Source organism: Nylanderia fulva, unplaced genomic scaffold, assembly GCF_048542155.1.
Source record: "Nylanderia fulva isolate GAGA-0341 unplaced genomic scaffold, ASM4854215v1 Scaffold15, whole genome shotgun sequence".
NCBI classification, from domain to species: domain Eukaryota; kingdom Metazoa; phylum Arthropoda; class Insecta; order Hymenoptera; family Formicidae; genus Nylanderia; species Nylanderia fulva.
Genome location: NW_028189730.1, coordinates 557443 through 585157, shown reverse-complemented (window position 1 = coordinate 585157; position 27715 = coordinate 557443). Strand labels below are relative to the sequence as shown.

Here is a 27715-nt window from a genome sequence, read left to right as displayed (position 1 = left end):
TACTATGAATTATTTTCCTTTTTTTATTACTTGTGTCATTGTGAACTTGTGTGTGATAAACTTGTATATGCACTCAGTGCGCACTGGTGCATCCAATCGAATTCGCTATAAATTATTTAATCATCAGTTGTTTATATATCCGCGGGCTAAAAAAAGGCTGAATGAGCTTTAAAAGTTAAAACGATTTGTATTAGTCCTCAAATTAAATAAAAAAGATCATACATACATATTTGGATTTTTATCTACATATATGACCTTTATAGATAAAATATCGTAGTTTTATATCTATTTTTTCTTTTTTATTTCTAAACATTATTTTAATGAGAAGAAAAATTGCTTAGGTCAGATAATTATTTCAAGAGTAATCAGTTTAGATATGTAGTTGCATCTCGGATGTCAGATTCTTTCATTCATCGAGCACGTAAACATGCAAGCGCGCACGCGACAGTTGAATGATTCTTACGAGTAATTTCCGTCGTACGATATACAAAGAGAAAAAAGGAAAGACTGGGAGGAACGATATGGGGCAACCATATATGTCAATAACTCTGAGAAGCGCTTTGCTTAGCAGAAACTTGTGATGGAAAGGAATCGTACGATGCGTTATCGCGACTCAATATGGGAAGATTTCGATTAAATTTACTGATTAGACGCGCGGGGTCAGTCCAGGTTATCAGTGACCTCGTGGTACTTGTGCTGACACAGCTTTTTCCCCCTTTACTTCACGGTTTTGTAGCACTTGTCGGTTACAATGCGTAAATACAAACGATTTCTTTAAAAAACAAATCGCTCGGGACAAACACGTGGAAGAACGCAGGTGTTTACTTATCATTTAAAAGTGAATCACTGAATATATAGAATTAATAGTTAGTCGCAATAATGGACTCTCATGTTTTATGTTTTTTTTGTGAGATAACGTACGAGATTCTAGTGAACAATAGCGGATGAGAATAAATAAATTCTTATAGATTAAGAAAGTGAAAAGTGACGATTGAATGATGGATACTCTAACTTTAATTCTCCATAATAAAATATTAAACATTTATTTTAATTTTCTAAGATCTTTCAAATAAATTATAATGGATCAAATTTTTATAAGTTCTTAAATGAAGAATAGAAATATATAGTATTATAATATAGTATTTTCAAATAGTATTTTCTGATTTTTTAAAAATAAATTTTATTTTAAATTTTGCTGATTTTTTAAGAGAATAAAGATATAAATTTATGAAGAAAAATGAATTTTTTGATTCACATTTTTTGAAATGCATTTTTTGTTCCATGTTCATTTTTTAATATAACGAATAATAAATAAGAATAATAAGTTTTTTTCTTAGTTATTCTCAATCAGCTTAAATTGATAAAGTTGAGAATAATAATTTTCTTTCCTTTTATTGTATTAAAAATACTACATTTGTAAAATACCGGAAAAATAAAACAATTCATACAAACATCGTATCGCAAAGTACTAAAAGACTTTCTGTTACTGTGAACTATTTTTGCCTGTCGTTCAATCGAAATCAATTGTCGGCAGCCCTATAATATAGTTAATCCCCGAACAAAATAAGGGGACCAGCTAACCTTGGCTCTAATGCGAAATTGTTTTGCGGAATGACCGCAAAAAAAGTATTACGTATCAAGAATTTTCGAATTTATGGCTGAAGTAGGATAATTATGCATTCTTTCGAATATAATAATCCTTGAATTAATTTTTTTTCATATTATATATATATATATTATATATATTTTTAATAACGTGGACTAACGCTGTCTAATAAATTCGATATTTTCATATTTATATTTTATCGGAAGTAATAATATATATTTTATTGTTTTAGTCAGCTTTTTACGAACGTTGAAAAAAATATAAATTTAATATTTAATAAAAATGTAATAAAAGTTTAAAAATAAAAGCTTTTTTTTAAAAACTATGGCTTGCATTTATAAATATGAATATACATATATCTCAAAGCCAAAAAATATGAAAATTTAAATTTAAAATTTGGATGAGCATTTATTGAAAAATCTATCCGAAATTATATTATGCTCTACATGTTTATTTATAAATTTAAAATTTAAAATATAATTTGGATATTTATGTGGCAATAGAATTTAAAAGTGCAAATTTGAAACCACGTTTTGCGTTAAAATTGAACTTGAAATAGCATGTATTATAATTAGTATCTGTTGCATTTCTTGTTCAGCATAAATTCGAAGGTTATTGTACTCATACTTGTTACAATAATTCCGTGAGAGTCCAAAGTCCAAGTTCTCGATATAGTTAGATAAGCTGAGTAATTTCAATACAAGCACTGTTCAGAATTACGTCATCATTCTTTCGTGAGAAGAATTAATTTTAGAATGAGCGTGTTAAAATTTGGGAAGTCCTAAAATATGATTAATATAATATTAATAAAGACAGGTCCAAAGTACTCGAAAATAGTAAATTATAGCATAATTATAACATATATTAGCTCATTTTATTGAACAACCCGGTAAAGAAAGTAGTGTTGGCATAATAAAAAAGGGAAGGGATTCGAGCGGAGCCAAGATCAGCCGTTTTTATATATGGTATACGTTACAGAAGTCACGTAGATATGCTATATCGAAAAAGAGTGAGCCAACTTGTAACATATAGTCGACTATGTTTTTTAAAGGTATAGAGAAATTGGTAAGACGAGAGTAAAAAATAGTTAAATTGCGTTGTCTTTGTGATGCAAGAAAATTGCGGCAACAAATTTTTTTTCAAAATACAAATCATGCATCACTTCCTTTGACGGATTTTATTATTATATATATTCTCTTGTTTGGATTTAATTTATTAGATTGATTAGAACTCATTTATTATAACTGTAGAAATAATATAACAGGAAATATCACGCGCGCGAATAATTTGTAGAAAATTTCTCAAAATTTAATTTTTATTAAGTTTATTGAACTTGAGTTAAACTCGAATGCAATGAAATGCAATTTTCAAAGTAAGTGATCTCAAAGTAAGTAAGTTGATTGAGGAACGTGGCTTTACAAAAGCAGAGTCCGAGGTAGAGCTATTCTCCGTTGTTGGATGCTCCACTTCGCTGAATCAACATATAATTATTAATGTCAGCCATGCAAATAACGAATCGGCAAACAACGCCATCGTCTCACGATAATGAAATTTAATTCCGTCGCTGTCGCGCGAACGGACTAATTTCCTTTGTGCAACTTTTTTAGCGGGAATTTGTATTCCGTCGCAGGCCCGATTGCAATCGGGTATGAACAATTATCGTTACCATCCTTTGATGCAAGGAGCTTAAATCTGTTAGCATGGGAAATAACGAGGAGAGAGGATAAAGATAAATGATATTTAGAATTTTGTGACGGTAGAATAAATATCAAATTCAAAATACATCACCATATATAACAAAATTGAGAATTTTCACAAGATAGCAAAATGCAACATTAAAAAAAAAAATATATATATATATATATATATATATATATTGCAGTAATTCAAATAAAATATTCCAAATATGAAATATGAATATTTATCTAGCTGTTGAAACATTTCTCTATTTTTATTTAACTTACTTTTCTAATTTAGTAACCTTTAATTATTTAATGAAAAATATTGTCGATACGAAAAAAAATAAATTGCCATAAAGAATATAATTAATATATTCAAAGAGTAGCTATTAAATCATTAATTATTAATTTGAATTTTGTTTTACTTCGAAAAATATTTCGTGGGATTGAATATAGATCATAACCATCTTCTCGAGTTTATATCATTTCTCGAAAATTATTAGAATAACTGTGCAAATTATATTAAATATTTTAGCGATTTATATAATATCGCGTAAAAAACATGTGACACTCACTGATCAGGTTCTTGAAGGTGTCGGTGAATATTCGAATCATCGTGAAGTCTGTCTCGAAGATCCGATTAAATATCTATATCCCTGCTGTCTCTGTCAGCTGCTGTTGCTCATCACCAACATCACACGAATTCTGCCGTCCTTGCAATAGTATTATTCTCTATACTTTCTCTCTCTTCTGTTACTTTCCCTAGATCCTACTGAAGGGATCGAGGATTTGTTAAAATTTTGGAAGTCCTTTCCGCACTCTTTCTTTCTCTCTCTCTCTCTCTCTCTTTTCTATCTCCCTAATTTCTCTCTCTTTTTACACATACAAATCTGCTAGATGGGTGGGTTCATTCATAAAGAAAAGAATATCGATCGAGAAATAAAAGTTCGCGAATAAATCGTCCAAGTTTGAAAAATTCACAATGAGATGAAAAACTCGACTGTAATTTACGATTCACAGAAGAAGATTCATTGAAGATTATATAGAGGTTTTGTGTCGACTTCCTGCAACGTCTGTGCAATTAGGATGATGAATTTCGAAGTCTGTCATGTACTGCACGTCGTAGAAAGAAAAAAATGCAACATTTGCAATGTGTAATTTTCTTGATGTAACAGGAAATTGGAGATTTTAAAATTTCTTTCTATCTTCAATGCTGATAATGTCCCTTGAAGTACAAACTTCTTGCATCAGACATTGAAATCTAGATTATTTCTTTCATCATCTTACAATATTGCAGGAAATTTTTACTCCGAAATCCCGTTTTCTTTTTTCTTCTTAAGAAAACTTGCACTTTAAAACAGTTTTTATTTATTTATTTTGAAAAGATCCAAAATTTGACGTTTAGACGCTTGGATCTCCTTCACATGCTTCGACGAAGAGAAATTTCTCTCTTCTGTGTGTTTAAAAAAAAAATGGAAAAAAATATTTTCGCACGTTTTCGATGAAAGATGTCTTGTTCGACCTCGATTCCCGATAAAGATATTGGTTTATCTCGCGAGAAAAGGTACGCGCGTGCACACCGTCACAGTCGGGAAGACTCTGCCGCGGCTCGTGCTGTTCTCATCATCATCGTCGTGCGCTTGCTCGTTTCGACTTTACTCCAACACCGATGTCGCGACGTCGCGAGACACTGAGTGAATCGGGCCGATGTTATTCGGCTTTATTGTCCGCTGACAGCGTAGTGTGCGACGACGCCTTCACCGCTCGCGCCCTTTGACCTCGCTGAAAGAGAAGAGGGAGGGAGTCAAGCGGAAGAAGCCGCATTATCTCTTATCAGCTCCGTAGAATTTGCACAATCTTCTCTCCCTCCCCCCTTTCTTCTATCTTTATCACACCTGTGAAACTTCTCTCCTATCGATGTTTTGTTTGGCGTTTACCAATACAACACTAATTAGATTTATCATTAGAAACGCCGCATAATTAAATTTTAAATGCATGACCTGGATTAAATTGTAAAGAAATTGTTAGCTATTTTTATCACACATTCGTCATCTTTGTATTTTTGAAAGAAAACATTTAAAGATACACGGGTTTATTTTTAGAAATATATTTCTCTCGTAATTATCATTGTGTTTACAAATAAAATACCAATCATGAGGCTATTCATTTGCAGGATTAATCTTGGTTAGGCAAATATAGTATATAATTACACGATTTTTTCAAATCGATTTCTCTAAATATTTGTGCAAGGTTTTTCGTATCTCAGTATGTTAAAAGAATTATATAAATGAAAATAGAATGTAATTAAATCATATCATATATTATTGCGGTGCAGTCACTGCAATGACATAATATCGCGCAATCGAATTACACAATTTCGTTGATCGATTAACTTTTTCGTGTATTCGCGGGAACCCAATTATTTTGCATTAAAAGTATTACTATCGTATAAATTATACATTTTGTTTAAATTTTCTCTTCATACATAATATGTAAAAAAAAACATAATATTGTAAAAAATAAAACTGGTCAGCTCGCTCTTTTATAACCGGATTTTTAATTGTTTATTAAGCCAATACGGGAAATTTATATCGATGCATTTAATTTATTAATTCGTGTATACTCAAAAATATACAATCTCGGGAAAAAGGGATATATATTTTTTATATATACATTTTTTAAATTTTGGAATCTCTTTACCTTTTAATTTTTCGTGTGTTACTGATTTATATTTTAATGCAATAGTTTTATTTGTATATTTTTTATCAATTGTGAGATAAAATGTAATTATATTCAATGAGTGTACTTAAATGTTTTTGTGTTTGCTGAATCGAAACATCTTGCTGTCAAATGCATTTAAAATTCTGATGAAACTTGACGAGGAGATGTTGATCATGACCTTGTTGCATAACAAATATTTATTATGAGCGTTTATGTAGTTGTAAACATTTTTGTAGATGCAATTCAATGTAGCAGATTAGACAAAAAAGAGAGAGAAATTCAGAGAATTATAAAAATGTTTTCTTGATAAAAAATAAGAAAATGAAAGAGAGAGAGAGAGAAAGAAAGACAGATTCACACAAACGGAACTTTATTACACTTTATAGAAACGAAGGATACAACGCGAGAACCAGTATAAATCTCCATCTTTTTAACATAATTGTGGTTTCCCTTGTGGAATAAATAATATAAAGAGAGCTTTATAAAGGAGTTTTCAAGTCAAATGTCATAATCCATATTAGATCTATATCTATCTAAAATGGATTAAGAAAAATTCTTAAAATTGTTTATTTATCTAGTAGTTAAAAAAATTTTTACCTAAAAAGATACTCATCAAAAAGTTTTTTGCAAACAGACCTATCTCAATAAAAATCTCTTTTTGTTATTAAGCTAAAGTTGAAAATAGTAAAATCTTTAGAAATATATATTATAATTTTTGATTTAAGACTTATAACGCGTCATATTTTTTTATGAAATATTCAAAAGAACAATAGAAATTTAATTAACATTTATGTATATTAAAATGTATATTAAATTGTGCACTGATGAGTACACATTATAAATGTCATATGGTATTTCAGGAATTTTTGTAATCCAGTGTTAACCAAATCTCAATTAAATCCGTATATATTGTATATCTATAATTACAAAGCGATTCACATTTGATTAATTCCAAAACTTAAAAATATTGTACATCATTCGCATTGATAATTAATATAGATTCCATGCCATGCTGCATTATATAAATTTCAATTGACTTCTCTTATTTCGTATAATTAGATTCTTCGGTTTTTTAATAAAATTGCTTTAAAACGTGTTTCTTGCTGCAAAATTACCTAAATGGAGATACCTGGTTGCTTGCATTTCCTTCGTAAAAAAAAAAACGCATTCCCTCACTCCTTATCTCTTTCACGTCACACATACCCTACTATGTGCGAGTTCTCCTTCCTCAACTTCACCGATAAGTCATTATAATAGTCGGGTACAAAGTCCAACATCTACTCCCTCCCCTGCTTTTTTTTCGAGATTCTCTCAGAGCTATTCTTCTCGCTTGGTTCGTGACTTGCCAATTCGGTTATTTAACTTGACAAACATTAATCAATATATACTTCGCGACACCGATCGCATTTCTCTTCGTACATTTATCTTCCGTTTTCTTTCGTCTCCTTTCTCCCTTCTTGTTCCCGGTCGTGCGACTTTGCACCGTGTAGTTACAGCTCGTTAAAGCATAATTAACGGCTCAATTGCTTCTTGGCTGAACTTTGTTCGTCACGCGGTACGCGCGTGTTCTCCAGAATTTGCGATTTCACCGACCTTGATGATTCCCCTGCCCGCCAGTTTCACTACCCTTCTCTGATCTGATCCTGCTGAAATCAGCGCATTCTCTGGAAACGTCTCGCTGATCTTTAATCCCGACGAGATTTGATCTCCGAGATTTTTCTTGCCCTCGTAATTTTTATTTTATCGTTAGATTATCCTTTTTCCTCAAGAATTACCAAACTTCATTGTCTCTGCGACGATCCTTTCTTTACGGAACTATTCGGGAGAATCCCTTATTCTTTTTGAATCTCTGTAAAAAGTTCATCTGAGTTTTTTATCAAGATTTTATCTGATTTTTTATTGTGAAAATCTGTCGATCTTTAGTCATTAATTTCGACTTATCTTAGAACATCCTTTCAAAAAATTTTTTAATTTTTTTAACACGGATTTCTCAGAGAAAATTTACTTCTTTCAGAATAAATGGAAATCTTGTGAAAGCCCTCTTTTCAAAGACTATCTCTTACCAGACAGTCCGTGATTTTTCAGCATTTCTTTTCCAAAAAGAGATTCTTGAAACATTCTTTTTAAGAATTCTCTTTCCCTGATGATCTAAAAATCTTGGAAAATCCCTGTCTCTTTGGCATATCAATTCTTTGTTTTCTTCTTTTTTTCCAAAGAAGGATTTCTCGTAAGAGACAGAATCAAACTCTTAAAGCAGCATTCTTGTCAGAATGGTTTTTTCCCCTCGAGACCTTTGTTCTAGCAGGAGATCCGTTGACTCTTCGGCATCTCTCGATCGGAGTGGACCAATTTTTCGCGAGTCTACTCGACAGCGATTTTGCGACGCGATCCTGCAGTGACCTTGACGATGCACTCTCGAGGAGTTCTGAGGCGCGGCGGCGAGCAGGGTTCCTCTTCGTGATCCTCGCGATACCCCCGCGCGTGCGTGGTGGCGAAGCGTGATCGCGGGTATGCGTGCGTGCGTGAACGTGGACACGAGCTCTCCATTGATGAACAAAGGGCGGTCGGTGATGAGAGAGACGCGACGCCGTATAAACCAGAAACGCCGATGGCGACTGGAGGAGGTTTCCCCTGACATATCGCTGGTTCATGTTGTTCCTCCACCTCGGCGAAGGGAACTTCTGGTGGTGAGGGCAACCAAGAGAGAGGGAAACATTCACCTACCGGGTGGGAGTAAACAGGGCCAAGCATTGTAGCCCCTCTTGCCTTCCCACTCTACCTTTCTTGCTCTCGTCGTCGATGTGTTCGTTGAAAACAAGTTGGCCGACTCTCTTGATGCATGACAATGTTGGGTAGATTCATTTTGTGTATCTGAGTCTATATCTGGTATCTGAAGTTGGCCGACTCTTTTGGTGCATAATAGTGTTGGCTAATATCTAGATACGTGTATCTAAATACAGTATCTGGATATGTTTTGTGTATCTGACAATGAGTTTGTATCTAAAATATGTTCGAATTGAAGTATCTATATTTGTATCTAGATACAAAACATGGTATCTGAAGTTGGCCGACTCTTTTGGTGCATGGTAGTGTTGGCTAGTATCTAGATACGTGTATCTAAATACAGTATCTAGATATGTTTTGTGTATCTGACAATGAGTTTGTATCTAAAATATGTTCGAATTGAAGTATCTATATCTGTATCTAGATACAAAACATGGTATCTGAAGTTGGCCGATTCTCTTGGTGCATGATAGTGTTGGGTAGTATCTAGATACAAAACATGGTATTTGAAGTTGGCCAACTCTCTTGGTGCATGACAGTGTTGGGTAGAATTTAGATACAGTATCTACGTAGATACATTTTGTGTGTCTGATTGTGAGTCTATATCTGACATATATTCGAGTTGAAGTATCTGTATCTGTATCTAGATACAGAACATGGTATCTGAATTGCTTTTCTCAGATACATTTGCAGATACATTTTTATATATTTTTTGAATAGCCCAATTCTTTAAATTTTGAAAAGATCGAGACTGCAAGTTATCATCATCAACCGGTTGGGCGATTATTAAGCATTGGTCAAATTTTAGTACCATGGCGAAATAGTTTGAATGACGATATATCTTTGAGGCATTTTTCACGTGTTAAGACTAACGAATAAAGTCGTAATATATAAGCAAAAATATTAATAAAGATAAAATAATTTTTAATTCCTTTTTGTGCATATTACCATTATTATGATAAAAAATATCTGATATGTATCAGAGATACTTTTAAAGTATCTGAGTATCTGTATCTATATACATTTTAATTTGTATATCTACATTTGTATCTAGATATATTTTTGACACGTATCTGTATCAAGATACATTTTAAATGTATCTTACCCATCACTAGTGCATGATAGGTCAACGGAGACACAAAGCGTCTGTTTTATGGAGAATTCAGTAGGGATTCGCAATCGATTTCGGTGGCGGCAGAGCAGCTGAGTATTTAGACACACAGCTGTGCGATATCTGACTTTTTTAAATTTTCTATCGGAATGTAATAAGTAACAACAGTCTGCAGGAAACTAAGTTGGTCAATCAATAGTCAAAGATGAAACTTTTAGCGATAATGGGTGTATGGAGCGTTAATGTTTGATCACTCCATATCAAAGTTTAATAACCCTGCAGCAAAACAGTATAATTTTGCAGCAGAGAATTTTATCTTTTTTATTAGAAATCAATAACAAAAAATTTAATATCTCTGTTTATCTAGATTTAATAATTATATAGTATTATGCATAGAAAAAATTTAACAAAGTATGAATCTTTATAATTTCCATAATGCGTGCAATTTAGATAATTATATTTTATATTTGTCTTTTTATTTCACGCTACATCATCATTTAACATTAAAAGTAATAGCTTGAGTCTAAAGTCTGAATCTATTTTTGTTATCATAAAATTGAACACTCAGGTGTTATCTACGAGCGTTTTATAAAGTAAATTTAACTCTATTATATAATATATATAACATATATTCTTCAATGTATTAATTGGACGAAAATGACAATATTTTCTATTCATTTCACAAGCTTCGTTAATGTACTTAAACAAAGTTCTCGTCTCAAGCAACAGATCGAGGCTAAACTTTCGCGGAGCCAGAGCTCGATTGGTGCAGCTGTGCATGGTTGTTTTATTCTGTTAACTCTAAATTTATCACCCGAGGAGAGGCTAGAGAGAGAAAGAGAGAAAGACAGGAGAGGGATCGGAAGCATCCCCACCATCTTTATCGCCTCATACTCCCCTTAAAAGACCAAATCCGATCCTTTCTCTCTTTCCTGTTCGTTCACATTTTTCACGCAAAAATACACAGAGCAGAAACAATGTTGCGGCTATATATAATAATTTCCGAATTATGTATATATCTGCTTTGAATGCATCCATGCGCGTTTCGTGAAACTGAAACACTCTTTTCTCGATATATGATGAATGGAAAATCCGATTTCATTTATCGGGAAATTGGGCTCCGTTTCGCATCGAAATGGATTTCTTCGGACTGTGTGAAATCGGTTTTGTTTCGAAAATGATTGAAACGAAAAAAGTGCCTCCACATTTGAGGATTATATGTCGTTTTATTATTTATTTTTTATCAATTTATGGCAATGAGTTATATCTTTTTTATCCTATTTAGTTTCTCGTTATAAAGAAAAATGCGTTTTACCAACGTTTCTATTATTACAAATTATGGAAAATTTATTCTACATTATCTTTTATCATATAACAATATTAACTTGTGCTTTGAAAAATGATTTAACCTCGTGACATTTTAAAAACACGAAGAATAAAGGTTCAACTTTTAATCTTTTTAACTCTGATAGTCAAATTATTGTTTACTGAAACGGAGTAACTCGTCGTCGGAAAAACAGAAAAAGAAACAGTGAATCTCTCATACAAGGCAACAATTTGTATTTTTTTTTTCGCATTTTTTGTACTTTTTTTTTGTCCAACGATTTTAGACGGCTCGATGATATTTTACGAATTTTAATTTTGGCTGCACAGCTGCCAGCAATATCTCTTTTCACTGTCAATACTCCAATGCGCTCGAAAATTTAATGTAGAGGAAACTCGCTCAAATAATCGCAATATGTGTACGCACGGAATAGATATTTCATGACAAAAATAGTTGGAAATAATGTAAATAAATATTTGTCGGACTTTAAACTATTCACAAAGCAAATATACGTAAATAAATAAAGTTGTCGTACTAAGCTCAATAATTTAATCATGTTCCCATATTCATTAATGATTAATGACTCGATGGTAATTAATTTCTACCCAGGCAATCGCGATTCATATGAATACGAGATTAATTAACTCTGAGGTCGTAACAAATACGAAGGTTCGATAGAAAGATCATTTCGTTGATTTTTTCTACGATGTTAATTGTGTTTCAATCTATAATTAAACGAAATATAATACTTTGTGTATGATTCGCTATTTACATTCCGAATCATCGCGCACTTTGCTCCAAAATTATCGATCATAAGAAACAATTTACTAATATATTTAGCAGATAATGAAAAGATTTTATTCGAATTTCGGTTTATATTTATTTATTGGTTAAATAGAATCCATTTTTAGAATCGTATTGTTAGTTATTTGTCATATTTGGATTTACGATGACAATTTCAATCTATAGAAATAAAATTCTATACGATAAAATAATTTTATAGATCAATGAATTACCTGCTGGAGATGTTATGGCGAACTTCTTGGAGTTTTTAGTACGAGCAACGTTTTTCCGAAACGCGATATGCCGTATGTACGCGACGGGGATGTATTTTCGCGAGTTTCAAGGTTAAATTTTACAGCGCGTATTTTTTCTCGCATCCAAAGAGACACGTGGCGTTCAGACGACTGATGTCGCGCGACAACAGCGACGAAGACGATGTATGGTTGCCTTTGGGGAGCCCTCTCTGCCCTAAGACCGTCTCTCTTTCTCTCTGATGAGTCCATCCTTATCTTTCCTTCCCCTACCGAGAGAGCTACATCTCGGTTGCTCCCTTCCCCAAAGTGGGGTTCCCCACCAGTTTCCCTGAGAGGGAAGAAAGCCCCCTCGATAGGCAGCCATAGGTAGCAATGGCATTCTGACCGATTCCTGCCACTGACGAACAAAAGTCTGAATATGCCCTTTATCAGGAAAACTAGTCGAACTTCGTAGCACGATCATTCAGAATTTCACGTCGAATTTTAATCGCTCAATACAGGTTTATTCTTTGAGTTGATTTTTCTGTATATATATATCTTGCTTTATTTAATTTATTATTTATTTATTTGATTTTTATATTTTTCTTTCTGAGATAAAAAGCGAACACAAAGCTCTTAAAGATAAAATCAAACAAGCCTTCAAAAGAGTTTTTGATAAGTTATCAATAAGGCTTTAAGTTTCCTCCTTATGTTTAATTTAATTTTTTTTTAGTTTGTGAATTACATTTAAAAAAAGAATCTTAACATTATTTCAATCAAATTCGACATAAAGAACTATCCAAATTTAAACTTTAATTTATTGGAATTTTAAGATTTATAATATTAGATTGTATTAAATAAGAATTTACGATTTATATAATACATTATTTCAATATACAGTATTTTTACTAAATATACCAAGTGTTTATGATTATTTTATAAAAAACAAGCGATTTGCGAAAATTAAAATTTTAGTATAACTATTTGTGTGACACAAATAATTGATCAGTATGAATTTTGATAGGGTTTTTGTGCCATCACTAGCTACTGGGTTTCCGACTTGTAAGGGCCGTATCGATTATCTCGTGTGCCTCGCTGCGTAAATCGCGCTGATATTATGTGAATTCACGTGGGTATCCAACCCACGCGTGGGAGTTTCGAATTAATCATAGGCAAGGACGCGTTGTGTCCATTAAACTTGGGGTTGTAAAATGTAGATAATATCAAGCGAGACGAGGGTTCGAAGTGTTATGTGCGAAAAAGGATGGGAAACAAGCTATAAATTCGAATCTATGATTAATCTTTCACCAACTTGCATGTGTGAGTCAAGCTTCTGTTCTATCAGTTATATTAAAAAAATTAAATTAAGAGTATCAATACTTTATATGAACTTATAAATTCATTTCACGTAATGTGAGAAAGAAATTTAAATTTAAATATACATATAGACAGATTAATTTTTCATGTTATTTTACGCACGAAAATGTGCATAATTTTCACATGCTTTTATAAAAATTTGAATTTAATATTATATTAATGTAATATGTTATATGTAATAAAATATGTTTTACTATACAGTGAAATAGATATAATAGATTTGTAATGTGATATAGAAATACAAATGTACATATAATAAAGTACATGGATTTGTCCGACAGTACAACAGAATAATTGATAAATAAAATATATAAAATATAATAAAAATAAAAATAAAAATCTGAAATAAAAGATAACTGACTTATCAGGCAAATTCTTACCTACGCAGCTAGGCAGCTTGGAAGTAGTCTCATTCCATTCGCCATTTTTGCATTCGAGCGTTCTTTTTTTCTCCATGCTGTCGGGAAACACGCTGCCCGACTTGCATAGGAATGTCCGCGAAGTCAATGTACCGTTCGACACGTAACTTCCGTTCGGCGCCAAGACCTCCGAACAGCCTAACACTGTAAGCATAAGTTCATTTTCACCAAATCCTTGTCTTCTTTTTCACCATCATCTCGCGATTAATACTTTGCTACATTTTCAAGTTACAGTTCGATGTCCCTCGCCTTTCCCTGTTATGTATAGGATTTTTACAATTCTGAACACTTTAGTAAATTATTAGAAGTTTTAAAATAGTTATCGTGATTTTATTAAACATAAAAGAAACTCGCTAGATCTCTGCCTTAAAATTTGTATGACTTAAATTTTATTTTTCTACATAATTTTTGCTAACATTTGATTTTGATTTTTTTAAATGAATTTGCGAAAGAAAAAGTTTTATTAATATTTAAATAATATAATTTTAGGACACGACAATTTTAAGTGTTAAGTCTCGTTTTAAATATTTAAGTTCTTAAACACCTAAATTGATAATTCTTTGAATTGTTAAATATTATTCCCAAAGTTTTAATAAAAAATTGAAAAGATTAAAAAATGCAAATCGTTTTAAATCTGAAATTTTACAAAACTTTTCGGAGAGTTGCTCTGTGAAACTCGATTAGTTACATCAGAATACTAACTTTATTCGAATAATATGGTCGACTTAATTAATTTCGTTCCAGACCTATCTTTTTCGTGAAGCGTGAAATGCTATCTTCGTTAAAATTAAAATTATTCTCGGATTAATTGCCGCGTAATAATAACGCGCGAGTTCGCGACACTTTCTATCAAGTTTTCGAGAATAGAGGGGAGGATTTGAAATTTATTAATTTTTTTTTACCTTGATACTGCAACAGAAAGCCTCGGGCACTGTAGAGTCTCCTGGAAGCGATGAAGTCGAGAGTTAACATATTCGAGTTCGAGACGATTCGTGTTCCCGCTGCGGTGCCGCAGAACTCGAAGAGAGTGCTGCCACGATCTCGCACTTGTACGATGTCCATGCAGCTTCCGTCCGTTTGTGGACCTGCAAAGATTTATCTGTGGTTTTCTCTCTGAAGTTTATTTGCGGAACGCGTATAAAATCCAGCCGGTCCGATAGGTTGTTTATTTTTTTTAGCACGATCACTGGAATCCTTTAATTCGATCGAGTTGTATGTAGCACATGTGTTTAATATTCAAATCGTTCTGTTTGGAATAAAAATATATAGACGGCGAAGATCGGACGAAAATATTTGTACACCAACGAATTTAATTAATCTGCGTGGAAACATATCGATCAATAATCACGACTGTTTTATTCTCTACTGTGCAATTTGCATAACACATATCTCACGATTTATCGTTCGCCCTGGATTATTTGGAGAATTTCTTGACATATTTAGTAGATATCATTTATGTTTTTTTAACTCCCGGCCAGCAGCGCATATATTTCGTCTGCTGGACATTTCGAATTAAAACGCTTGCTTACCGCGGATGTTTAAATCATGAAAGGTCAGAACTATCCTTTGACCCGGAAATGTTCTGAAGGTCCATCCACACGTGCTTTCCCCGGGATAATATAGCGGATAGCCTGGCGTGTTGATGTAACCTCCTTCCTCGCTGGTCACCTTTACCTCTTGATTGCAGTATCGCTTAACCGCAGCTTCTGCAATCAATCGATGATGAATCTCTTATGCGGTTTATCGATGCGATGCTCTATTTATACGATACAATATGGCTTTATTTATGCATTAGATGCAAGAGAGGTACAATTCAAATGTGGAAGTAATTGTTTGTTTAAATAAGAAGCAAATAATATAAATTATACTAATTGATTATAATTTCGGATTTAAACCACAATGATAAATTATTAGAATTATCACAATTTATGATTCAATGATTCTAAATTACATTGTTCCTTAAAATAGTTACATATAACTTGATCGGATGAACCATGACATTTAATTTCTCGAACGATATGTCACGTACTTTTATAAACCGTGTCAATTCAACGCTATATCGTCCAGATGTTCAGCTCCTAATTAAATCTCTTCCATAGTAATAAATCATTGCTAGCGAGCACAATTTCATCGTTCTCGAAAAAAATTATTTTCGGACCAGGGAAGGGAAGCAGAATAATGGGTCGCGCGTTTCTGCCTAGCCATAAGGTCGCTATTAACAAATGCATCTGTTGCGATCCATTTGTCACTATGCCATTATACGATCGCGAGATCCCTTTATATAGCGTGTATCGCCGGGCCAAAAGGTGAGGGTGTCCTTGCCCCAGTTTCGGGAATAGGGGGTGTCACTTTTGGTGGGGGATGATTCACGCTGATAGTGGTAATGAGGGCAGCTCAGGGGAAATTGGTCCTCTGTCTCTCCTTCCTTCTCTGGTCTCCAATCTCTCGCTTTCCCTCACGAAAGAGAATATAACTGTATTTGCACCATTTCCGATATGCATCCAAGTGTGCCGACCTTCGCGAGGGAATGTTTTGTCTCACCGAATTGCAAATTGCTTTCATTCCTATCGATTTAAGCGAGAGTGCTTTGCCTAATAATTCTGCATCTTTAATCGAAGTTTCAAGAATCTTGAATTATTCTCCACATTATTATTTTTCGACAGTAAATTTTATTGTCGAAAAGATATATTTTCAGAGAATTATGTTAATTTCTGAGAAATTATATCATAAATACGTATTATTTACTTTGAAAGAATCAAAGCAATTTAACACCCTGTCAGGGAAATCTGGAAAACTGGGCATTGTCAGGGAATTTTATAAATCTGGAATTGTCAGTGAAAAGTCGGGAAATTTTATACTATTTATCTGGATTTTTTCATTATTCTACATTTATCTCAATAATTGAAATTTTTTATTAAATAAATTAACTTTTCCTTGACTGCCAGCACGCTAATTTTCTGTGTTGTTAAAAATCGACAAAACTAAAAAAATTGATATAATATAAATAAAAAAGATGATTATTTAAATAGTTTATAGTGACATGTGTTTGATTTAAATTTTTGTTTTTTTTAACTTAAAAAAATTTCAAGGATTTCATGATGTAAAATTTAATTGATTTATCATATAGATGTATGCAAATTATATATTTGGAAAAAATAATACTAAAAAGTGTCAGGGAAAACATTAATTTCTGGTCTCGAAAAAAATTTGAAAAAGTAAGGGAATTTTTTTCATTGAGCCTAATGGACATCTTGTTTAAAATCTAAAAAATTACATCTAAACGTGTCTTTCTATAATGCAATAAATGATATATTGTATTGCAACGCGTGTTCCCGTAATTTCTCAGTTCTTCCAACGTATAAGTTATACTCTTTCGGAGATTGGAGGAAGCAAACTGCCGAATAATAAACAAGTAAACTCCGAGAAACGTCACGTTTTTCTCATATAATCCTCGTAAGAAGCTTCCTCGCTACGTGCAAGCTCATACAACACCGGGATTACACGTATATTCCGTAACGCACCGGATGCATTGGATGCATCGTTTCTTGTTTGTCGGTTTCCGGGGACATATCAGAACACACGTTATCCTATATCCCACGGTTAATAAAGATCGAGCGTGTATCGCCGACAGCTGGCTGACAGCGAGCACGATAAAAATCTGAAGTCGATTTCGTCGGACGTGCAACACACGTGACGTGTCGTGCATTTTTTGCGTGAATTTCTCACGTGCGTGGGAGGAGATCCAGGCTCGCTTGCACACTTTATCGAGTTCGTCAATCATTGATTGCGCACGCCCGAAAATCGATCGCGGAATAGGCTGGGTTTTCCCGCTGATAAATAAAGCCAGATTATTAATACCGAACGTATATGCCGCGAATATATGCTGAAAGATATTACGTCGAAAATTTTACGCGGAAATCTGTTCTCTTACTATCGTTTAAGATCGAATGAAAATTAGGAATAATTTAGAGAATATTATTTTAAGAACTCACGTTAAAGAATATCTAAAATTATTCAAAGAAGATTAAATGTACTTGTTATAAATTATTGATTATTCGATATTAAGATATTCAATTTATATATCTACGTGAAAGGTCTTATAATGTTCATCATTTTTTTTTTATTGCTATTGAGAATATACTCACCCGGTATGCAGGCGTATTTTAAAAAGATTTCTCCTGGAACCCAAGAATGCGCTCCTGGATGTTCAAGAGTCGCATTATAGCGACAATGTTTCAGGCCGGAGCATCTATATCGAAAAGTTATATTAATCAATAATAGATCAAGGTTGATTTAAAAATATTTTGAAAAATAATTAAAAATCGCTTATATTAAATGCCATTTATTCTTCTGGTATATATAAATAGATTGCAACTTGTGTAAAGTTTCGCTTTCGGACACTATCGATTGTTCGACAGCCGCCAATTAAATAAGCAACGTCGGTCATTAGGGGCTGAGAACGCGCTGACAAAAGCAGCCCTGGGCATTTCTAAGGGGATGGAATTTAGGGGAAGAGTCGCGATTGTGTTACCGCGATTCTTGTTGTTTGAAAGTAGTAGTGAATAATAGACGAGGGTGGATTTTCACCCCTTTTGAAAGGCCTCACCCTCTTACGTTCACCTCTTCTCGTCGATTTTATCGGTTCGCGGACGGAAATAAAAGGGAAATAACATTTCATTCCCTTCTTCTTCACTCTTTCTGCACCGTTCCGCGAGGAATCGCTTTTATATTTTTTTAGACTCGCTGATGTAGATTCTCAAATTGAAACTTGTGGTTTTCTACGCGATTGCCTCTTCCAGACAAAAATAAATCGTCTTATTTGTCGATAGAGTTTATAAAGCTTATTACTTCTGCAAAATTAAAATACGAAAAGCATATAGTTGTTTAAATTAAAATTTAATTTGAAAAAAATGCAACAAACAAATAAGAAACGAAACCCTAATGTTGAAAATTATTGTAAAAGAGAAATTGTGAGAGAAAATATATACATAAGATTATATTATAATTTTAATTATGAAAAGCATATGCTCTTATCTAGAATCACATTTTTATTATTATTATTAAATTGAATTTTTTTATTACCTACTTTTATAGTTCTTTCTTAATTTTTAATTTTTTAAATATAAGTAATCTAAGTAATTTGATATATATTTTTGTATAGTTTTACAACTTGTAGATTTCTAAATATAAAATCTACGTTTGATTTACCGCGACGGATTTAGTAATTTCAGCAATGCAAAATTTGCATCCCTCGCATTGCCGACCCCTATTTGTAGAATTCTCGGAGCGTGATGCTGTGTAAACGTAGGGATGGAGACGGACCATTTAACGGAGATTGTTTCTCCTTCGGCGATCATCTGACGCGCGTTTCAGAGAGAAGAGAGAGGGAAGGGAGGCAATTATTGCTTTAGGAATGCTTTTATCCCCGCACATCAAACGTCGAGATTTCACTCTCGACCCTCGACGGTTCTCGAGTGCGCGATAAAAACGACGAGTATCGTGGGTGAAAGAGCGAAAGGGTAACTCGATCAAGTGGTTGCCTCGACTACGTTTCGCAGTAATCATGTGACTTTAGTGATTATATTTCTAAAACGTTAATGCAGTTTTTATGTTGTTTGATCTGTTTTATGTCATCTCTTTTTATATTTAGTTGAATCTATTAATTTGCATTATTATTTTCTCAATTATATTTATTTTAATCTTTGGTAATTTTGCCTGTTTTATATAAAAAATTTACTTAAATATAATCTGTGATACACATAGCTAATTATATATTTTCTCTACTCTTGTTATAATATTTTATTTATTAAAAAGAGAGATAGAAAGTGTACGATATATTTATATTAATAATATATCTGACATAAAACAGAATATTTTAATCTGATAAACATAGTTGAGGAAAATTTAATTGCTCTGTCTGCTATCATGTTACTCAACCTTTAAGTAACTTTATTGCAGGAGTCGACTGCAATGTTTGTTGGCAGTAAACGGGATAAGAATCGTTTTCTAGAACTGCGGTCTACCTCAGACCTCGATCGTAACTGAATGCTATCTTGTATCATTGAATGTCACAAACAGAAGTCCGATATCGTCGACGAGGACCATGAAAGTTCTATCCAGCTGACGAATCGTAAATAAAAATCAGTAATAAAATTCTTCTTAATCCGCGAATGCAATTGAAAAATCGAACGCAATAGTGATATGAAAAATTCATCCTTTTAAGAATTTGAATAAAATAATGTAAATGTAATTTATTCAACTTTCAAATGAATCGACTTTTTTGTTAAAATCTTTGAAACTGATTTTTGTTTAAAATTATAAAAAGATGAATTAAAGTATTTTTTGAACACTGAATGTTTAAGTTATGATATAATTATGAAATTAATATCATTGAGATTTACCTTCTATTTAAAGACGATCGAATATCGATGATGTCGACTATGTCGTATTCGTCGTCAAGGATATAATTCCCTTTAAGTTCTCTGATGTTCGTCCATCGTCGTGTGCTACCTTTGTGCTTCCACATTCTGAGCTCTTCCAAGCTTTTCGATTCTTTCACACATAGCTCTGTATGATTCGCGTGATATTCCGCTTCCAAGATGAATATAAATGCTTTCAATGATCTGGAAGTACCAGACTATAATTTTATATATAATTAAATGAACAAAATAGTCAATTAATCGAAAATTTAGTTAATGAAAACAGTGATGAACGATAATATATATAACCGGTTTTAAATATTTCTGATATTATAAGACATTATAAAATAAGAGACCCGCGTCAAAATTAAAATTAAATAATAATAGAATTTATAATCAGCAAAGTTTGACAGTTATAGCATCTTATTAATTTTGATTACTTACTTGTTTTTAATAATAATTTAGTAGGAAGAATAAATGCACATTTATATACGAATAAGATGTAAAACTACAATATTTTTCAAGTATGAATAAATAAAAGATTTGCATATCTCTCTAGTAATTATAAATTCCTTTGTATAAACGAATGGAATAGATTATTTGTAAATTAATCTCCTGATAGAATATTTTTGTGATGAAAGAAATTTAAATATACTTCTTGGAAATTATTTCCAAGCCCATACAGCACAAAATATTTTGAAAATGTTTCTATGTCCGCTTTTTCATGTTTAAAAAATATTTTCAGAAATATTTTTGCATATATATGTAGATTTAAACTAACATTTCAAAAATATGTTTCAAATATTTAAGAAAATATTATAATTAAATATTCTGAGCGATGAAGAAGAACATTTTTGAAAATATTTTTAAAAGTTTTTAAAAATATTCTAAAAAATGTTATCACAAAAAATGGTTAAATTATTTTACAATATTTCTAAAACCATTTTAAAATGTTTTTATGCAATATTTGATAGAAATATTTAAAAATATTTTTTTTAAATATTCGCAATATTTTGTGCTGTATGCGCGCGATAAAGAATGTTGACGAACCTGCACGTCAATCGGAGCAGACCGTGGGAACATCTCTGCTCCTGGATCACCTCCATGTATCCTCCGTGCAGTTTCACGGCCTTCAGAATTCTGCCAAACGGTGCCTGGGTGGTGGCGAAAATCCTGGACGAGGAACATGCTGCAAACGTCATCAGCAGCAGGATCAGGAGACTCGTCAGGGTCGTCGCTGCCAGCCACGCCATGATGGCTGATCATTACAATGACCTAAAAGTCCTCGACACGAGCCTCGTCTTCGGAAAAGGGCTTAAAATTAGCCCTCAAGTGTATTCTGATAAGCGAAATCTCTTCAGAAGGTAGACGTGCACTTTTGCCTTCCCTCCTTCTCTTCTTGAAATTCTCTCACGGCCACTTGAATCAAAGCTCTGCTGTCCGAAGGTCGATGACCTCTTGTTTTACCGAGAATTTAATCCAGCTTGATTATTCTCTCTACTCTCAAATAACCGTTCTTTAAATCTGCGAAAAAAATAGATAGGTTTTTTTACTATGAGTTTCATCTGCTATTTAAAAAAAGAGACTCTCTGGAACCACGCCATAAGCACGAAAATAATGAAGTATCATGTTTCTTTGTGACGTAATAACTCGTTATTATATTTATCTCGCGTAAGTTATATTTGTCTCGCATGTCAGACACGAATGCAAAAATCACCAAGTTTTGGATAGAACAAATTTCGATCAGAACCAATTTAGATGAATATATAGATAATCTGATCATATTTTGAATTTTATTAAAATTATATTACAATCTTCTAATTATACCAAGTAACAGTATATAAAATTAAATCAGATAGCAATTAGATTTTCAATACAAGTTTAATGTAAATTCTTTATATAAATTAAAATGAAGAATTAAATTATACTTTTTATTACGATTTTATTTCAAATTTTTATTGAAATAGATTAAATGTGGTATATAATTCGATAAGTTAAAATTTTAGATTTTAGGACTATTAATGTAACTTGTCTAGAAATCAATCGATCGACACTCACTTTTGATTCTTGAGGATTGTCAAAAATTGTTGTTTGCTCCACCGTGCATCTTGAGACTGCGGCGTGTATTATTTTATTCCTCTGATCCTTTATAATTCCTTCGATCTTTGTTCGCGGTTTTTTTATGTTTGGCTGCAGCAAATTTTGTACTTATTTTTCCGCGATAGCGCGTTTGTGGGTAGAAGCAAGTGGCTCCTGTCGCGATCAACGGCCAAGTTTTAAGTAGACAACAGCAGCAGCAACAATCCGTGGCGCCTCAAGGACAGGGATTAGAATAGTCTGGACAAACGTTTTTACATTTAGGCACTCGCGAATGACGAAACGCGTTTCTAATTTGCCATTGGAAACATTTTCTAATAGCTGATTGGCATGATTAATTACACCATTACAGTTTTGTTCAATTATTTGTAATTATTGAACGGTTAATTATTTATATAGATTATTTGATTTCAATTAATTGATATTAGATACTGATAAATTAATTTTGTTCGCGAGAGAGATGTTAAGTTGATCAATCAATTTTGTTTAGTACTAATTGCATTCACAGCCACGTTTAATTAAACCTAATCACGAAGTTAAATCAAGTATTTTTTATTAATTTATATCGTGTGATTAATTGATATTAGGATTATATATGGTAATTAATTTGATATTAGATATTAATTATTATCATTTCTTCTAATTTCTTTTTGATTAGATTTATTAGTTGATTGATTCATTGGTAATTTAATCAGTATCAAAAATAATGTTTTTACTTTTCCAGTCCATTTTTTTAAAGAGTCTTAAAAAATTTTAAACATTTCTTTAAGATTTCTCAAAACATTATATCGATTGATATTCTCAAATTGGATGGTAAAAGAATAATAATCTAACACCTCATTTTAAACACATCACACTTGATACACTTAGCTTGCGCAGAAGTACAAGAAATCTTCTAATTCTAACACGACACTGTCTTCTTAACTTACATAATTAATCGGTAAAAAAATATATTAACCTTATAAAATCATTCGAATATTTTGCTTGGCAAAGTACTATTTAGTTGCATTGATTGAACTCGAAAGCTATACGAAATAAATCCGAACACTGTATACTAGACCTTCGTAGTTTCTAACACTGCGCTTGACAGTTCATCTCGATATTAAACATCCATATAAATCGGCGCGACTAAACGCGACCATAAATCGCGGCGAACCCGATCGAAAGAACAACCGCTCGTGTCGGCGATTCGGCAGCGTGTGCGGCACCAGGTCGCCTGGTTGCCGGCCAGCCTGATGACGCTTCTGCTGCTGCTGCTCCGCAAGCATTGACAAGAAGCGAGCTACAAGCCGTGAATTCCGCACCCGGAAGCGGCCGGTGGTGGCTCTGAGGGGGAAACTACCCTACTATATACACGCGTGCAGGGGCACACACCTCTCGGGGGTCTCGCGTACCCTCGTACCCTACGATAGATTCGTGGCCGCGTTCGTGCCGGTTCTGCCCCCTCGTTCGATCCGCTCGTCCCTGCACTTCCACGCTGATTCTCTTTTCTTCTTCGCCGTTGATCCGGACAGCTGAAGCCGACAGCTGAGAATTTTCGGGTTTTCGCGAGGATCACGCGGGATAAAGAATGACTCAGGATAGATGCGGGATAGAGAAATAGAGAAATAGCATCTGTAGATTTTTGACAGCCGCAACTATATTTAACTTTATTAATTAAACAATATTAAGACTATATAATTTGGCTTTTTAAATAAATACAATATATATATATTTGTATGTATATCGGCTGTAGAGCCTACCGCGGTGTCTTTTTACGTCAACGAAAATTAATTTTTCGTTAATTACAAGGGGATTAAAAAATGGGGTATCACAGGAATTAGAGATTCAAACCAAGGATACTATTCCTAATCAACAAAAAATTAATTTTCGTTGACGCAAAAAAAAAACATCGTGATAGATTCTACAGCCGATATACATACAAATATATTTATGTTAATTAAATATTTATTATTTAATAAATTTAAAAAAATTATTAAGCTGAAGCGGTGATTTTGCAGAAGCAGCAAGGTATCTAGCGGTCAGAGAAATCTGGAAAACAGGGCATTGTGAGGGAATTTTATAAATCTGATATTCTACATTTGTCTCAATAATTTGAAATTTTTTTATTAAATAAATATAAACTTTTCCTTGACTCCGATTCATCTACAGCGTGTTCGTTAATTTATATTTTCATCGTCGTGTTATTTTGTTTCAATGTGTTTAATAGTGATAAAACTAAAATTTGATATAAATAAAAAAGGTGATTATTTAAATAGTTTATAGTAACATTTGTTTCGATTATTGAACATAATGTAAATTGTATAATTGATTTAAATTTTGGTTTTAACTTCCGAACCTTTCCATTGTTGACAAAAATATCTCAATTAAGGATTTCATGATTTAACATTGAATTGATTTATCATATAGATACATGCAAATTATTTATTTGGAAAAAATAATATTAAAAATTAATTTCTGGTCTTGGAAAATCTGAAAATGTCAGGGAACTTTTTTCATCGAGTCTGCTGAACACCCTGTATTTATTATCTAATAAATTAAAAATTAATTAAGTTGTTAGCGGTGATTTTGCAGGAGATTTTTTTCTGAGTTTCTAAATGTCAATTGAAAGAACATTTTTCGGAAAATTAGTCTTACTCTTTTACCTTTATCGGTTAGTATCTTTCTTCTAGTAAGACCGGCTTTATTGTTCGATCTACGAGAGATCCGTAATCGATCCATTGTGATCGGCACGTGCCCATGCTCGTAAATGCACATCTGCGTTTCCGTGACGGAAACAGTCGGGTCTCTAGGTCTGTCGCTTCGGATTTACACCGGTTATCATCGATCCCCATTGTTCGTGAATCGAGAAAGACGGTCCGGAGCGCCTTGAAGTCTTCCCTTAGCAAGCGAGAACAATCGAGAATTGTGACACGCGAGAAATCACATCTGCCGCGAACACGTGCTTATCCTTTAGAAGCCGGGATCAAGATGTATATTCAATTTACAATTGATTAAAAAGGTCAACTATTAAATGAGTTTTTTATATATCATATTTGAAGCTTATTCAAGAATCACAAACAAAGAACTGAAATATTTTTAATATTAAATAAATTGAATATTTTTTAGAAAATTTTCACTTTCTTGAGAGCTAAAAAATCTAATGTGAAATATAAAACTAGAAATTTATTTATATAAGAAAAAGTTAATTTTGAATAAAAATTGTAAAACTGTAAAAAGTAATACTTCTGTGTGTAAAGTCAGTTAATAAAATGTAACTAAACAGATCGGACAACGTATAATAATAAGTTTCTATAGCAAATTATTATAATTACATTTTTGTAGCAATTTCAACGGACACCTAACCGCGAAATAACGTGCGAACGGATTCTACCCTCGAGAAACTCTCGCTTGCACGTGTTGTTAAATATTAGATCGACATGTGCGGCTGGTCACGGCTCGTTTAATTCACAAACTCAATGGAAGCTTAGTCAAATTGCATTTCTAATCCCCTCCGTTTCGTTTTTTGCTACACGCTTGAGGAAAGGTGCTGATACTTCCATCCGTTTCGCCCTCAAAAGAATTTTATCGATCAAACGCGATCACACATTTTATTCTTTGCATTAAATCAATAATAATTCTTCTAACGAACTAATGAAAAAATTCTAATATATAATATAAAATGTTAAAGAATTCAAAAATATTAGATTTCATTTATAATTAAAAAACGCGTTTACGATTTTATTTATTTTTAATATAATTTCATTTTAAAATGCACTGAAAAAAATTTGTTAACTTGACTAAATCTTCCAACTAAATATTATTTTGTTAATTGAGCATATAAAATATTTAAATTAAATGTAACATATTAAAACATATTCTAACAAAACGTATATTTGCCTTAAATACTAAGATATGTTCGATTAACAGAATAGTAATTTAGTTGAAAGGTTTAGTCAAGTTAATTTTTTTTTTTTTTAGTGTGGAGTTCAATTTCCAATTAAAGTAATTTTATTCGAAGATCTTTGCAGGCATAAATTCGTGAATTGAATGAAATTTGCGGCAATCTACGACCCTTGCACGAACCTTAACAGGATTACGTGTTACGTGCGCATTCGTTTCGTTGCGTAAGAGACTTGTCTCTCTTTATCGATCATTTGAGAATTACATATCACGCTTCGCGTAAACTGTGAAGAAAAATTTATGTGGGAGGAATTCTAATTTTAGTGCTCCCGTATACGGTTTTATCAACCTCAATAGGAAAGAACATATTTCTATTTTTACAAATTTATTTTCTAAACAGAAACAGTATATATGCTTTGCAAGCAAAAAACGTTCTTTCTTTATATTTTTTAATAGCTTCATATTATTTATAATTTTATAACCTGTTCTTACATAATCTGATATTATTATTAAATAATTAAGCCATGAAAAAATTGTATTTTAAAGATGATACAAATGATTAAAAAATGACTAGATATATCACTTTTTTCTTTCTTTTTCTATCTTCTATTAATTTTAAATAATACCTAATAAAAAGAGGCGATAAATTGAAAATAAAAGTTTTATTTGCATCTACCACTTGTTGAGAAAATCGACAAAGTAATTCGGATTAGACGACTCTTGATATATACAATTTTTAGTGCGATCGATAGTTACTGGTCGACGTTTTATGGCGCGCGTCAAAATATAGCACAGCGCGAGGGAGCTTTGGCTTTCCTCTTCCTTACGTCAAACGCTACCTCCAAATCCCACGGCGGGCGAATGACGCAAATGAAAATAAACATATATCTGCTTTTGCTGCGAAGCAAAGTGAACGTTTTGTTTTCGCAAAAAATTTACATGTAAAAATTTCAACATAAAACAGATCTTCGTTTTATTTGCTTTTTCTCGCAGAAAATGAGAAAGTGGACTCTCGCAGAGTTGGTTTGCGAATAACCGCGAGGAAATAATAATTACAAACATTTGAAGCATCTTCTTCTAAAGTAATTTAAAAAATAAATTATTCGATATATGCATATATACCAAACACACAAAAATTAAAATGATTTAAAGTGATGTCTAGATATTTAAACTTAAATATTTTAATAAGCATTAAATAAATATTATTTAGATAGCGCTTGAAAAAAAATATTAATATTCAAGATAGGAAGAAGAAAGCGGAGAGAGAGAGAGGAAATTGA

General features: G+C 32.5%; 1 protein-coding gene and 1 long non-coding RNA gene across 2 annotated transcripts in view; one reads left to right on the top strand and one right to left on the bottom strand.

Moving 5' to 3' along the window:
• The window catches only part of LOC114935900 (uncharacterized), a 33791-nt gene extending 10889 nt beyond the window's left edge, over window positions 1-22902 (bottom strand). The window contains exons 1-7 of the mRNA XM_029308848.2: window positions 22515-22902; window positions 21507-21980; window positions 20439-20660; window positions 18183-18286; window positions 15567-15743; window positions 14940-15122; window positions 13999-14181 (exon numbers count right to left, since the gene is read on the bottom strand). Of these exons, the coding sequence (XP_029164681.1) occupies window positions 13999-14181; window positions 14940-15122; window positions 15567-15743; window positions 18183-18286; window positions 20439-20660; window positions 21507-21709 (1072 nt within the window). The 5' untranslated portion in view covers window positions 21710-21980; window positions 22515-22902. The remainder of the gene's footprint in view (window positions 1-13998; window positions 14182-14939; window positions 15123-15566; window positions 15744-18182; window positions 18287-20438; window positions 20661-21506; window positions 21981-22514) is intronic.
• The window catches only part of LOC114935901 (uncharacterized), a 66572-nt gene that overhangs the window by 6180 nt on the left and 32677 nt on the right, over window positions 1-27715 (top strand). The gene's annotated exons all lie outside the window — the stretch shown is intronic.